This window comes from Nilaparvata lugens, chromosome 5, assembly GCF_014356525.2.
Source record: "Nilaparvata lugens isolate BPH chromosome 5, ASM1435652v1, whole genome shotgun sequence".
Classification (NCBI taxonomy): domain Eukaryota; kingdom Metazoa; phylum Arthropoda; class Insecta; order Hemiptera; family Delphacidae; genus Nilaparvata; species Nilaparvata lugens.
In genome coordinates, this window is record NC_052508.1 from 43,708,040 (window position 1) to 43,723,569 (window position 15,530).

The 15,530-nt window shown below is 34.9% G+C and overlaps 1 protein-coding gene across 5 annotated transcripts in view; it reads right to left on the reverse strand.

Annotated features, from left to right (window-relative positions):
- The window catches only part of LOC111052801 (mediator of RNA polymerase II transcription subunit 25), a 66,033-nt gene that overhangs the window by 16,074 nt on the left and 34,429 nt on the right, over positions 1-15,530 (reverse strand). For 3 of the 5 annotated variants that reach the window (XM_039428398.1, XM_039428397.1, XM_039428399.1), the window contains exons 11-15: positions 13,481-13,747; positions 12,214-12,369; positions 6,263-6,539; positions 3,937-4,027; positions 1,853-2,081 (exon numbers count right to left, since the gene is read on the reverse strand). In XM_039428398.1, coding sequence (XP_039284332.1) covers positions 1,853-2,081; positions 3,937-4,027; positions 6,263-6,539; positions 12,214-12,369; positions 13,481-13,747 — 1,020 coding nt within the window. The remainder of the gene's footprint in view (positions 1-1,852; positions 2,082-3,936; positions 4,028-6,262; positions 6,540-12,213; positions 12,370-13,480; positions 13,748-15,530) is intronic. The other 2 variants (XR_005571353.1, XR_005571354.1) reach the window with 1 other exon arrangement.

Here is a 15,530-nt window from a genome sequence, read left to right on the forward strand (position 1 = left end):
TGTAGACACAATCTTACTGATAAGCACAACAAAGTTTAGCGTGTCTGCTCTACGCTCTTGAACTTGTCGACTACAATACGAACAATACTAACAAACTAAAAATGCACATATGATAATTTGTGTCCAATTTAGGCCAATACACATCACGGACCGGTCGACCATCAATAGTTATACAAATGTCTGATTAAGTGGACTGTAATTTTAATCGACTTAATATTCAATATATTCTGGCAGAAAAATACTAATGAATCCATTCATGATGCAATGAAAAACTCTATTATTAAAACTTACCCCGGCTGATGATCTATGCTGTAAGTCAGAGTGATTTTTATCTATAGGTTTGGGTGGTAAAAGGGTAAAGGGAAGAATTAAGGAATAGAGAAATGTAGATAAATCACTTGACCTCTGATGATTTCTGATGTACGGTAGCCAGACACTGCAGAGAATTGTTTAATCATGTATGGAATTCTGCTTCTCAATTTTACTAGGTATTAATTCACTACTACTTTCGATATAAAAAATACTCAAATTCTCACATGTACTTTAAATTCAATTGTTACTCCCTACGATCGGAGACACGGAATTAAAATTGATAATTTCCGATAGAAATACAAACAAATCAACAAACGAGTCGAACTGTCCTGTCAATGGAGGCAGCTTTTCGAACCAACTGAACGAAAACTACCAACCAACAATTAAACAATTATGCACTAGTGTGCGCCAGTAGACGGGGAAGATTCAAAACTAACTTCTCAGCGCCAAACTCCATTAAATTCGAACGACGTCAACACCATCTTTTATCATAAAACACCAGTACCTTGGTATTTTCTAGTTTTGACCCAGTTAAGATCACTTCTCAAACTAATATCGCAAACCCCATATTTTATCATAAAACACCAGTACCTTGGTATTTTCTAGTTTTGACCCAGTTAAGATCACTTCTCAAACTAATATCGCTAACCCCATCTTTTATCATAAAACACATGTCAATTGGTCCAGTAGAGCGTTCACAGTGTTGCAGTCATTAGTTCTGCAAAAAGATTTAAACATACAGTGGAATATATAACTTCATGTTTTGGACTGTTGTATAAATTAGATTTGGAACCGTTTTGGGCGTAAGCCTGTGGCACTTTTCTGTGAGTTGTGTAATTCTGAAAGATTGAATAAATTTTTAGATTTTTTGGTGATCATTCTTTGAACTGATAAGACTCACGTATTCCTTACACTTTTTACAATAGTTTTCTGTGCATGTACAGATGTTAAACCTAATTGAGGTTCAAAAGTTGACATCAGTTGAATAGCATCAATTTATTGATAATTATTATAAATAATCAATAACAAAAGTATTGTAATATCAAAAAGTTATAAATTTGGAACGATTATGTACTGATGGTTGATTCACTTTGTCTAGGCTTAGTCTCACACCTTGTGGTAAAACACAGTTAGATTTTCAAAATTATTTTTTTCATTTCCATAAAGAATACAACATTACATGTTTAAATAAAGATTAACATTTATTGTCTCTTTTCTGTATAGGGCTGCTACTTGTAATATGGATAGAAATAAAAATAAAAATCTTAGTACCCTTTTTTGAATTATTTAATCACAACATGTTTCAACATTGATGCCATTTTCAAGTGAAAATGCCATCAACATGTTGTGATTAAATAATTCAAAAAAGGGGGTACTAAGATTTTCATTTTTATTTCTATTTAGATTAACATTTACTATAATATATTGGAAATGAATTTCACCACCGGAAAAAGTACAGCTTGCTCGCTGGTGGGTTGCGTTATCAACTTCACTGACAACATTCACTGTTATAACTATCATCAGAATGGTTGTCACTGACCTGCATGCCGAGCGCAGGGTTGGCCTGTTGTTGGGGTCCGCCCACCCCTGTGGGGGGCCGGGTGGGGTCTGGCTCTGCGAAGTGGCACTGCCGCCCCCGCCACCCCCCACCGCTGCCATGGCTTGCATCAAGTTGCTGGCTGCACTGCTGGAGGCAGCACCCCCCACTCCACCGCCTCCACTCCCCTGGCCCCCCTGCACACCACCCGGGCCGCCTCCCAATCCTCCACCTCAACACACAAACATCACACTAATTCAATAAATGAAAATGATTTACTAAAAAAACTATTATTTAAAACACAATATTACACTATTAACACACTAAATAAACATTAAATTTACACTATTATCACTATTTAGTACAGTCTTTGTCCCAATTTTTATCACATTTTCATACATTTTTATTGGAAAAACAAAGATATGGAATTAAAGATCTATCTAAGAATATTGATCCATAGATAAAATGGCTTATTATTTTTTTGATTCAAGATTTCCAAGATTGATGTTCGTTGCAGCACACAAACTGGTTTAGCTGGCAACGCCCATATGATTTTGTTGAGGAAAATATATTTATTTCATATTTACATTTGAATTAGGTATTTTAATAGTGTTTTTGATTTGAAAATTGTACGGTTTTACGGTAAATCAAGAATTTGATTGAAAGAATTGTAAATACATGGAATGATCCAATATATGTAGTTCAATTGTTCAGGGATACTTGTATTTGTATTTACATAGAAAATTTAAAATCGAAGTACCCTTTTTTGGAACATATACTCATCAAAATATTTATATTTACTATCGTGGGTCAAGTGGAAGAAGGGGGAACTTATTGCTTCAACTTTGCTAATATCACTTTCAATGTTATAAAGTGCAAATAAAAACATTTATCTATCTATCTATTATTCACGGCATGTTTTGGTTTTATTCAAAAAATCTAAAGCCGAAACATGACGTGAATAATAAAAATATATGTAGAAGAACGGGTATAGCCTACTTTTATTTTTAATTCTTATATAATAATATGGAATTAAATTTGTAATAAATAAAAAATATAGTCCTGAAACTCACTGATTGGGAAAAATGTTATATGAAATCGGAAAAAATATGTGAGTGAACTAAAAAATACAATGCAAATCACTGAAAATAATAATTACTCGTCGCTTGGTCGTCAACAGATGATTTCTTGGTGGTTAGAGTTCTAACTCGTACTTCATCATGCTCAAGCCACATAAAAAGCAATATTGGTAGATTCGGAATCAACAGTTGACTGATATTGATGGAATAAAAGAACTACTACAAATAAAATTCAACAGAAGTAATGCTAATTGGAGATAAAGATTTCCAAGATATATGAAATATTGAGATTCAAGTCTAAAGATGATTTACTAGTTGGGAAGAACGGTGAAGAGGAGGGGATGATATTACAGTAGAACTCCAATTATCCGAACACCGACTATCCGAATCGCCGATTATCCAAATCACTTTCAGAAAAAAATTGCGCTATAATTCTTCCCCCTGCGATGCCAGTGTTTGCGCATTCGCTCACTATTGTCATTCTCTTGTACATAAGTACATTTTATTTATATTTAAAACATGTGAAAATATCATGTTTCTTTCATTTAATTCAATAAAAAATAGTGAAATATCAAAACGTAGCCTTTTTCTCTTAAATGACAATTTAAAAAAAACTCCGATTATCCGAATATTTGATTATCCGAATGGGTCCCGGTCCCCATTAATTCGGATAATTGGAGTTCTACTGTATTATGATAAATGAAGAACTTGAGATTTTCGAAACCCGGAGATTAATGACTAATGAATCAGAATACTCAATTTATCAAGCTGTGAAGAATATGAGATGAGTATCTTCAATATCGATAGAGGCTTTACCGATTTTAAAGCAGAAGATTATCTTACATTATTGGAATAAAGTATGGAGACACTTTAAAAATTAGTAAATAAAAGAAATAGAAGCACCATGTTAGTCAGAGTTATTTGAATAAGTAAAATTGTTATTTATGGGAAAATAATGCCAACGATAACCAAAGTATAGGAATAAAACAAGTTGAATACTCCAATTACCTTCGGAAAAATGTAAAATACGGTGTAAGTACAGATGCATACAACAAAATATAAAAAAATCCTAGGAATATGCGGCAATATAAAAAGAAATCTGAAAAATAAAACGTATTTGTTCAAAAATAAAATTCCCAACAAAAATGTACAAAAGAATTTTAGAAATTGAATTTCAAGGATTTCAATTTGAAAATTGAAGTTTCGAAGTTACATCAACGTTCAGTGTGCTTGGATTTATGGAAATAGGAAAATAAGGAAATCCTGTACATGTCAATAAGAGTCTAATAGGAGAAAACTGTAAGAAGCGAAAATGAAGAAACAAATGAATTGAGTACTGTGAAAATGACGAGGCAGTAAACCTGAATGACTAATTCAACGAAACTACACAACTCAACCCGCAGAGAAATACTTCATTCCAATTGGAGCAACAATGTCTCAGTAAACCTATTGAATTCAGTAACTCAGAATCGATAAATAAAGTATGCTAATTGAATACTTCAGCTACCCTAGAAATAATAATTATTCTTTCAATGTATGATGTTTATGAGTTGTGTGTGGTTAATTAACTTAAGGAAGATACAAAAATGGATTTTGGACCGAATGAGAAAACTAACTCATAATAATATTATTGTGTGATTCTTTATCGTAAATTACAACGTATTGCCAGGTCTTGCAAGACCCATTGCATACTAACACCACAAAAATTATGGAATTGCTACGGCTTCCGTTGTATCGCTATTACCCAATTGATATCTGTATGCACAGAGCCATAGGACGACTAGGACTGCTAACATTTGTTTTGGTATGAACATGTAAGTATTGGTGTCCGTCCAAGTAAGCAAATATAAGAATTTAATTTGTTGATTTCCTATGTTGAAATTGATTAAATGAAACTAGATGAATGATGAAATATTTTTAATGTTGGAATGACAAAATAGAACTCTGGATAAAATTTGAAATAAACTGTTACAAGTGATAAACAAACTATACGAGTTGGAAACATCACAGGTGGCAATCATATGATTCGCCACATTAAGCCCCCCACCACGGGCAGACGATTTGGCCAATCGAAATTTTGAAGCTCACTTTTTTCTGGAACAGGGTGGGAAGGCTGAGGTGAGTCGTCTTGAAGGTTGTGTAAGAAACGGTCGAGGTTTCTCTGTAGATACATCACAGAGCACAGTAAGTGGTGATTCAGGAATGAGTACTCGTTTCAATGAAAAGAGAAGAATTCTCTGGTGTTATCTTCTGAAGTTGGATACCTTTGACATATTTGTATATCCATCGAAAACTCAGAGAAGAATGATAATTGGTTGAGTGGAATTGGTGAAAGTTGATTGGTTGAGTTTGTGGAGTTGATTGGTTGGCAAGCATAGACTAGAGGCTTGTGGTCTGTGCAGATAGTGAAGAGATGTCCTTCTAAGAGGTGGCGAAAATGCTGTACCGCTACATAAACAGCAAGTAGCTAGCGATAGTATACTGGCCAGCAACTTTCTTTCAAATATAATTTTTTTGAAAAGAAAGCAAAAGGTTGCCATAGTATATTCGCTAGCAACTTTCTTTCAAAGATACTTTTTTTTAAAAGAAAGCAAGAGGTTGCTATACGCCTTCAACCATTTGTAAGCATTCTCCAACTGAGTGGTTAGAAGCATCAGTAATTAAACCAAGTGTTTAATTCTTGAATTATTACTCTTCTTTCCCAATTCTGAATTACATAGTACTGTCATTTACCCATGCTTCATAAGGAAATATTGCTCTCTCCCAGTCCAGATGTTTGGCGGTATTCAAAAAGTGTTTTCTTTTTTGTAAAAATTGGAACTTGCAAGTGTTCAATGCAAAATTTTATCTTTTTATAAGTTAATAAAAGTTTTAAAAATGCATTTTTAAAATTTTAAATTCTCGGCAAAAGTTATCCAATTGATGCTGTAATATTGTGAACTGTTCACGTTGAACAGAAATTTGTTCTTCATCCATCGTGGTGGATAACTTGAGTAACTAGGTAATTTTTAGTTAACTTTTACTCACATGAAATATCTGTAAAAATGCTTGCTGTTGTTGATCACGTCGGGGTCACCAAAATAGGAATTTAATTTGTTGCTTTTCTATGTTAAAATTGATTAAATGAAACTAGATGAATGATGAAAAATTTTTAATGTTGGAATGACAAAATAGAACTCTAGATAAAATTTGAAATAAACTGTTACAAGTGATAAACAAACTATACCAGTTGGAAATATCACAGGTGGCAATCATATGATTCGCTACACAAATTAGTTTTGTAAACGTTTAATAGATATTTTAATAATAGTATTTGTAATATAGGATGACTGACCAAGTGAGGCAGCTTGTTGGCCCGCCATTGTCCCGGCCAATCCAGCAGGCAGCATACCCATCTGCTGGCCTGGCTGGGAAGATAGGGCACCGACGAGTGGCCCCCCCTGCTGAGGACCCGGCACCCCTGGTCCACCACCACCCGGCCCACCAGGACCCGCCCCCACACCCACTTGGCCGCCTCCGGGCCCCCCCGGCCCCCCGCCACCTTGCCTCATCAGCGCCTGAGTTGACTTCTGCTGTTGAATCACTTTGCGCAGTCGGTCGACGAAAGCCACCTAACCAAACAAACAATTGCATTTATCTGTTGTTGTTCGATTTTAGGCAAAATAAAAAGTGAATAACTGGGGAACTACATAATAGAAAAACTTATTTTTAGACACAAAATTACACAATACCCTTAGAAGTTCTCAATTCGGAATATCTTTTTATTATTATAAATAATTTTATTATTCAATATTAAACTATCATATTTATTACACTTTATTCTCACTTTTTGTTTCTATTTTTATTATATCTGTATATTTTTTATTGTATTTCTATTTTCTGCTAACGACGTGGTTAAGTGGTAGGAATCCAATATCTGCTGAAGAAAGACTTGTAATTAAAAATTAATTACAAAGTTTAAAAGTTTGTGTTTCTTTAATGGTTCTTAATTTTTTAATACCTATCTCAATATTATTCATTACAAATGGTAATTGAGTGGAATATTTCTAATTAATAAATCAATTCAAGCCATCTAAATTCAAAATTAGAAGTTTTCATGTTTATTTTTAACTAAAATTTTATAAAAATTGTACACGTGAAATTCTAACCTTATCTTGAACTTTGTCACCTATAAATTTGGAAGAAAAATAGCACAAGGACTACCTTATTATTTTATCTACCAATGTTATTACATAAGTGTCATTTTCATTGTAAATAAATAAATAACACTAAGGTAACCATATTTCACAGAAAATATGAATGAAATGGATTAGAATAGCCTTACTTTTGATTTCAAAGTGCAATAGATGAATGTCCTCTTTTGAATAATCAAATAATACACATTACAGGAGGATTTTGGCAAACATTACATTACTATTCCAGTGTACTAGATGGTGGGAAAATGTAGTAGAACAAGTGCATTATTATGCACAAGAGTAGACCACTATATTATGTACATTATAATATATTTACCACATATAGTATGTACATTAGTAGGGCACTCGCACGTTGACGCTTTGACCCTCCGCTTGTAGACGCCCCAAAAACAAACCAGCTTGTTCCAAAGTTTGACACCACGCTCGGCTCTGCGAGTAGACGCTTCCAGTGTGTTTTAGCTCATTACTTAACATTATATTGTTCACGACGCTCCTCAACGCCACGCCACGCTCCGCTTTCAGTGTGGTTGTACCCTTACTGTGACAACGAGATCTTTCAGCAGATCCGCTATCTTCATAGAAAAGTAGTAGGTTTGAATCGCAAAGTTTAGTGTCTATTGGGTTTGTTGTGGCTGAGAAGTTGGTTTGTTCATTTAATATGCATTGTATACAATATGTAGACAATATATATTGTCTATAATATGTATTCTACTTGTTTACGAGTAAAACCATGAAGATGGCGGACCTGACGAAAGATCTCGTTGTCACAGTAAGTGAATGAATCCATTTATTGAATAAATCTATCTGCTACTCATTCTATTGTATAGAATTATTGTATTATAGTTGTGTCAAAATATTGTCTTTACTTTTGACTTGACACAACTAAAGACAATATTTTTTACTTGCAATATGACAATACTTCCGCTACAGGCTACACACCACACAGCCACTTCCCACACTTTGTTGGATCTTGTCTGTTTGTGATGCTGATGCTGTGAAGAGTCATGGACAGGTGCCAGTGCCGGGTCTCTCAGTTCATGATCTGGTTTATTGCATTTATGCTGTGAAAGCCCCCAAGTCACAAGCAAGAATCATAAGATACCGTGATTATAAGAATATTAACTACTCGGAGTTGTTTGCTGACCTTTTCACTGTTCCTTGGCATTATGTTGTCGTGGCTGCTACTATTGATGAGAAGCTGGAAGTATTCCAACAAATTATGTGCGAGCTGTTCAATAAACATGTGCCGATGAGGTGCAAAAAGGTAACTAGGAGACCAGCTCCCTGGATAACACCGGACATACGTCAGCTTATGAACGAGCGTGACAAAAAATTCCGCTTGGCTAAGAGATGTGGGTGTCCAATGATGTTTGCAGAGTACAAAAGGCTTAGGAATCGTTGTAAGCTGAGGATACGAAATTCGAAATCCCATTACTTTCGAGCCCTACTGACAGACAATCGTTCCTCTGCAAGTGTCTGGAGAACCGTGAAAAGTATGGGGTTGGGTAAAGAGAAGAAACTGCCTAACATTACTCATAGCCTTGAAGAGCTCAACTCTTTTTTCTGCAATGTCCCAGTCAGTGATGAGGGTGCCCGTGCATATGCAGACACTCTCCGAGTAAACGCTCTAGAAAATGAGTTCGAATTTTCTGAAGTTTCGGAACTTCAAGTTTTCCACTGCCTAAACAGGATCAGAAGCAATGCAGTTGGTGAGGACTCTCTTCCTATAAAGTTCATAAGAGATACTCTTCCTGTCACTCTTCCTTATATAACACATTTGTATAACTTTTCACTTCTATCTTCCATTTTTCCAACCTACTGGAAATACTCAGCCGTCTTACCCCTCAATAAAATACCAAATCCCGTTTCACCGTCTGACTTCAGGCCCATACATATTCTCTCATCCCTTTCTAAGGGTTTAGAGAGGGTAGTGCATCAGCAGGTTAATAATTATCTTACAATGAACAATTCTCTAAGTGATTTTCAATCTGGTTTTAAGAAAGGCCACAGTACCACCACTGCATTGCTTTGTGTGACTGAGGATATTCGTAGAGCGATGGATGGAAGACTGGCTACTCTGCTAGTGCTGATAGATTTCAGTAAAGCTTTCGATTGCGTCTACCACCCTCTCCTGTTGAAAAAACTGAGGAATTTGGGGTTCTCCACTCATGTAGTGGATTGGTTTGGTTCCTACCTGAGTAACAGGTGCCAATCTGTTAAGTACAATGGGTTCTCATCTGGCTATCACATTTTAGGGAGGGGCGTTCCCCAGGGGTCTGTACTTGGGCCTCTTTTGTTCAGTATATATATAAATGATGTAACCAATATCTTCAGATTCTCCAAACAGCACCTATATGCCGATGACCTGCAATTGTACATCCACTTTGACTTGAACGACTTTACTGCTACAGTTGACAATATGAATAGTGAACTTGAGACTCTTACGGACTGGACTTTGAAACATGGACTTAGAATTAATGAAACGAAATCCAAGGCAATAATTATTGGCTACACTAAACTCATGACTCGCCGAGGTTTCAACTTTGATAATGGACCATACATCAAAATAAACGACATCAATTTGAATTACAGTGACTTTGTTACAAATCTGGGACTGACAATAGACAAAACACTCGACTGGACGAAACAAATCAACACCACCTGTAATAAGGTATTTGCAGGTATCCACTCGCTTAAGTGACTTCATTCCACTTCATGTGAAAGTGATGCTGGTTAAGTCATTAATTTTCCCATACTTCTCTTACGGTGACATTGTGATCAATGACATGACTGTGGCCTTGTCTGAGCGACTGCAGAGGGCTCAGAACTATTGCATCCGGTTCATCTTCAATCTAAGAAGAGATGATCATATCACCCCATTTTTCCAGCAACTACATGTGCCAAAACTCAAGAAAATGAGGGAGTATCACATTCTGATGCTGCTTCATGACCTTTTGCATGTAAAAACCCCAGGTTATTTGGCACATAAATTTGTTTTTATTGGAGATCGTAGTGTGAGAGGTACCAGGCAGGGCTCCCAACTATTGGTTATTCCAAATCATAGAACATCTATGTATAATAAATCATTCCATGTATCAGCTTGTCGGATCTGGAATCTGTTGCCTCCAACTGTGAAGAGTATTGGCGATCGAGCTCTGTTTGGCGCGGCAGTATTGAATTGGCTGGGATCTGGTGGCGCAGATTAGGCTTGGGTCGGGTTCAGCTTTATTTTTATTGTCTATTTACATTGTATCAATCTACATGAATTTAACTCATTTCCACCTTTTATGCAACTACAGATACAAAAATATTTCATCTTAATATATTGTTTTGATAATTATTATACTTTGTAAAATCTTTATTTTTAGGGTTGTTTTGTGTGCATGTGTGAGTGAATGGCAACTTGATAAGATCTTCATTTCTGATAGGTTTTCCTATAGATTTATCTAGTGGAATTTGAAATATTGTTTCCAATTGTATAAATAAATAAAGTTTAAAATTCTCTTTTATTATATGTTATTGTATTTTGATTAATAGTTTTATTTACTTATATATTAATCTTATGTAATCTTATTACATAATATGTAATCTATTTTTTCTGTTCTTATGTAAATTTGTCTTCTTTTGTAAAGGGTTGTGTGGCAGAGAGGATCAGGAGTCCTAATTCCGCCCTAATAAAGGCATATAATCAATCAATCAAATCTATCTAATAACAGAAAAGTGATTCAAAAGTAAGCAGTTCGTGATGGAAAAGAAAATTGAAGTAAAACTTGTCCATCCAATTTTTTGGCAGGGAGGAAATCTATAATTGGAGAAGATTAGGAAAGAATGGAAATGGATAGCCGTGAGATGTTTTATTATTGAAATGACTTTGATAATGGATTAGTTTTATGATGGATAGAAAATTTGAACAGAGTGAATTGAGAATTTTATAGAATTACAAATAGTTTTTGTAATTACAATATTAATAATACTGAATTTTAATAGTTTACCAGTATTCATTACTTTACAGTTTGCAGAAGTCTTCGGTGTAGACGATAGCAAATAATTTGGATTTTTATTTAATAACTTTATAATGGTGATAATATTGAAACGGAATACTATAGGATTGTGTTTTCTTCGTAATTGTTTTTATAGATTTGATTGTTTTTATTCAAAAAAGTGTAGGATTAAGATATTAGATATTAAGACTCAAATGATTATAAAGTTGAATTTTCAGCATCGTGAGAGATTTATTTTTCAGTTGAAAAATCGTTTTCTTATAGGAAGATTTTGCTAACTTGCGTCCGGGAAGACAGCCAGTTTTCAATTTTATGCAGGGTTGAAATATTCTCACAATACTGTATTTCCATTAGGGATAGAGAATACTCTAGTATTTGAGAACATTTAAAAACTGGCATATTCTTTTCTCACGGTGATGATGGCAATGTCCACAGAAATGTGCTGTCTCCACATGAACGGTCATCTCGTTGGTGGAGAGGGAGCATAATTTGGAAAGGGCAGTCCAATCACATTGAAATTTAGAGGTAGCCTCGAGCCTCTCAAATGGGAGTTTTCTCACTTCCAATATATTGAGAATTTGGCGAAAAGTAATTGTACGAAATTTTAAAAATGTTTCTTTCAGGCGATTTTATGAATAATTTTTGGATTAATTGGAAATGTTGCAAATTGTTTAGTGATAATGTCAGTGAGTCTTAATATTGTAAAAATGTTAACCGCAAAGGATTAATAATTTTAAAGATGGTGAGTGCCATTATATATTTTCTATTTCATGGTAATCACCCTAGTTGACCGACCCCCTGAATATTTGCAATTAGCTGTGGAGTTGTATTATTTGAAGAACTAGTAGTTACTATATTAAAATGGAGAAAGATCGCACACATTTGATAAAATCTTACTGAAAAGCAAAGAGGCGGAATTTATTATAAATTTATCCAAATTTGTAAAATGTTTTTACAGTTTGTTTTGTTCAAAATTAAAATGAGATAAATTCACTCAATAAGTTAAATCATTTAAATTTTCAAACATAATACTGCACTTCAATTGTGTAGCTAAACTTCTATTAAAAAAATGTAAAGAAAAGCATTACCTGATCATTGGGAATAAATCCGAGATAAGCGCGCTTCTCAGCCGTGTAGAGCAGAATGAGCACCTTGGGGTCGTACATGGTGGGAGGTGAAATGCTGGTGAAGTGCACACAGCCGGCAAAGCCAGAGCTCATCACTTTCGTCAGCGAGTCCAGTGCCTATAACCACGTATTTCAATATAGTTTATTAAAACTAACATGAATAGGTTGGTCAAACTGAATGACAAAAAAAAGATTAAATTCATACACAGTAATAAATAACTATCATGATCAGTATGTTTTCATCAATAATATGATAATATCAATTATCAATAGTATGATATGCCTGTTGTCTTGTTTAAAGAACTAGAAGTTACTTCTACTGCCTGTTTTCTTCTCTCAATCATATTGTTGTGTAATATAATGATTTGTGATTGTCAATAAATGATATAATATTATATCTTAAACAGTATAAATAAAGCAGTTGTTGGTGAACGAAAAAGAAAACATGAATCACACAAATAGTATGTGAATCCAAAAGCTAGTACCGACAGTACGAGACAACAATAATATTAAGCTTACTGTCATCAATCATTTGGTTTAATGCTAGAGTAGTTCCTTTTTCAGAGTTCTGAATGAAGCTATAGTGAGGTGAAGGTTATAATGGCGGTGGAGAAAGATAGGAGAACAAAGTTGCCGATTCTCTGCCTTTCCACTGCCTTATACAGACGATAGCTGATACCAGTATATCTGATGTAATATTAACTGTTAATTCTTGTTCAGAATAATCGATTATATTTCATTTGTCAAGAAAATATATTTTTCGATCATTTATTATTAATAATAATGTAATCATTATCGTTATTAATAAATTTTTATAATATTGAGATTGAATATCTTGTAAATTAATTGGATTTTTACATTATTGAAAAACTATTTGGCAACGTTGCGAAGCTAGAAAAAGATAGTGCTATATGCTTGTCGAATGCAAAGGATAGACAAGGTTAAAAACAACAATGTTAATCACATAATGCCATTATAACGTGGACCTCACTATAGTCAATGTGTAATCGATGTTTAGTCAAAATGTCACGGAAAACTTGAGAATTTTACAGAAACCAATGGAGGACTTTTGGCAGATTTGTATTCCCAGAATAATTTGTTCACTTACAAAACGGCAAATGGCTACATATTTACTTCATAATTATAAACATTGAACTAAAACAAGAATTACAAACAAAAAACAATAAGAATTAGTAAGTTGACCAGTTAGGTGTGGAGAGTAACATGCCTCGCACTGCTGCGGATGGAAGAGGACGGACTTTGAGTTCTTGAGGTAGGCGCCGCCAATGTTGCCGATGAGCTGCTTGGGCATGAGTTGCATGATGAGCTTGGGCGGCCAGTTGTCGGTCTTGAGCTCCTGCTCGCTGCCGTCCTTGGAGTTGGCCGACACCTGGCAGGGCACGTGACGCGTCTGTTTCTGGTTGTCGTTCGGCCCCTTCGCCTTCTCCACCCACTCCACAATGCCCTGCCATATCGTCTGTCGTTCGCGGCCAGTCTGTACAAACAAACACACATTCATCACATGCCCTATCGACAACACTCTCAACGTAGGTTGAATAACAACCTATGGTTTTTATTGTAATCGAATGGTTCTAAGATTAATCTATTAATCAATTAATAATCTATTTACCAGGAAGCATTCCGTCCAAAACTGTATCTCTCCTGAATTTTGAAAAAGTTGAAATTTTGGTTTAATATACGCGTTTGGCTCTATCAAATATTCAAAGATAAAAACCTGCGTACAGTGTATATAAAAAAAACTAAATTCCATTATTTTTGTTTTGTTTTGTCTCATTGGATACCAGCGGTTCGGATGCATAGTACTTATTAATCATTGTTTATTTCTTTGATAGTATCTATAAAATTAAGAAACTGGTAATATTTTTGATGTTATTTTTCAAACACAAAACTAAATTTCCTCAATTTCTGTTATTTTTTATCCAAGTAGTTCCAAATTTGTATATATTTTTTCATTATCATTGGTTGCTTCCAATAATGATAGTCACAATAGATTAAACAAATATTGAGCCCACTCAAACAAATGGTACATTTTTTATACAAAAAGTAACTAATAAATTAATCACCTTCAGTTAAACGACAACTCAATTTACAATTACACAAAATACACAAAGTATTCACAAATATATATTAACATACAAAAAACTATTGCTTTACGTGACAAATACTTGATACTTCTATAGTCTTCACCAGCAGCCATGGCTGCGGGAATCGTCATTTCGTCTTCCCTTTTGTAGGGGTCGTTTATCCCTTATGGTTTGTAGGTGTGCTCGTCTAAAAACTCGTCCAGGCTGTAGAATTGCTTAGGTAGTGCTTTAGTTTCCTGGTGAAGGCTTTCCTGTGTTGGATATTTTTTAGGCTAGATGACAACTGGTTGTAGAGGTGAGGTCCGATGCACATGGGAGACCTACTGTACTTCTGGAGTCTATGCTGTGGGAGGTCTATGTTCTGTCTGTTTCTAGTGTTGTAACTGTGTCGGTCCGATCTGAGCACTTGAGCTGATTTTTCATATGGATAATAGATTCCAGGATGAACAATGATATAACTGTGGGGATTTGGTATTTTACGAATAGGGCTCTGCAGTGCTCAATCCTGTCAACTCTCAGTATGGTTGTTATAGCCCTCTTTTGTACCCGGAGTATCCTCACTAGGTTTGCTTGAGCTGAGGATCCCAAGGCAGTTAGTTATATCTTAAGTGTGAGGCAAAGAGTGAGTGATAGGCCACAAAAGCTGTGCCTTCGTCGGATATATTACGTATTCTTCTGATTACATAGACTGCTGACGAGAGTTTTTTTTACATAATGCATCTGTGTGAGCATGCCAGTTCAGATACTTATCTATTAATATGCTCGTTCGAATTATTTGATGGAGTGAAATTTATGTGAACTGTTTTGTTTGAAGAAGAAACTCACATTAATTTTTGATAGAAACTTTCAATAGTTTCTCCATTGGTTTGTATGTTTCAGATAGGGTTACTTCTTCAACGATTGATACAATATAATTTTTTCTTTAGAGTGCTACTCCCTCCCCACAAGTAAATAATGAGACAGAATTCAGCAGCAAGGGTGTACCCAGTGATGTTTGTACTCGAGAGCGCCTCATGTCTAAAGCCATGTTCTGTAAGAATTATTATATCAGGTGTGCATTGATTCAATTCTACGAGTATCTGTAGTTTTTCCATTTTATTCTGTAAGCCTCGCTGTATATTGAGATAGTAGACTGTGATTGCATTATTTGTTCTTCTTCTTTCCGGTATTTTG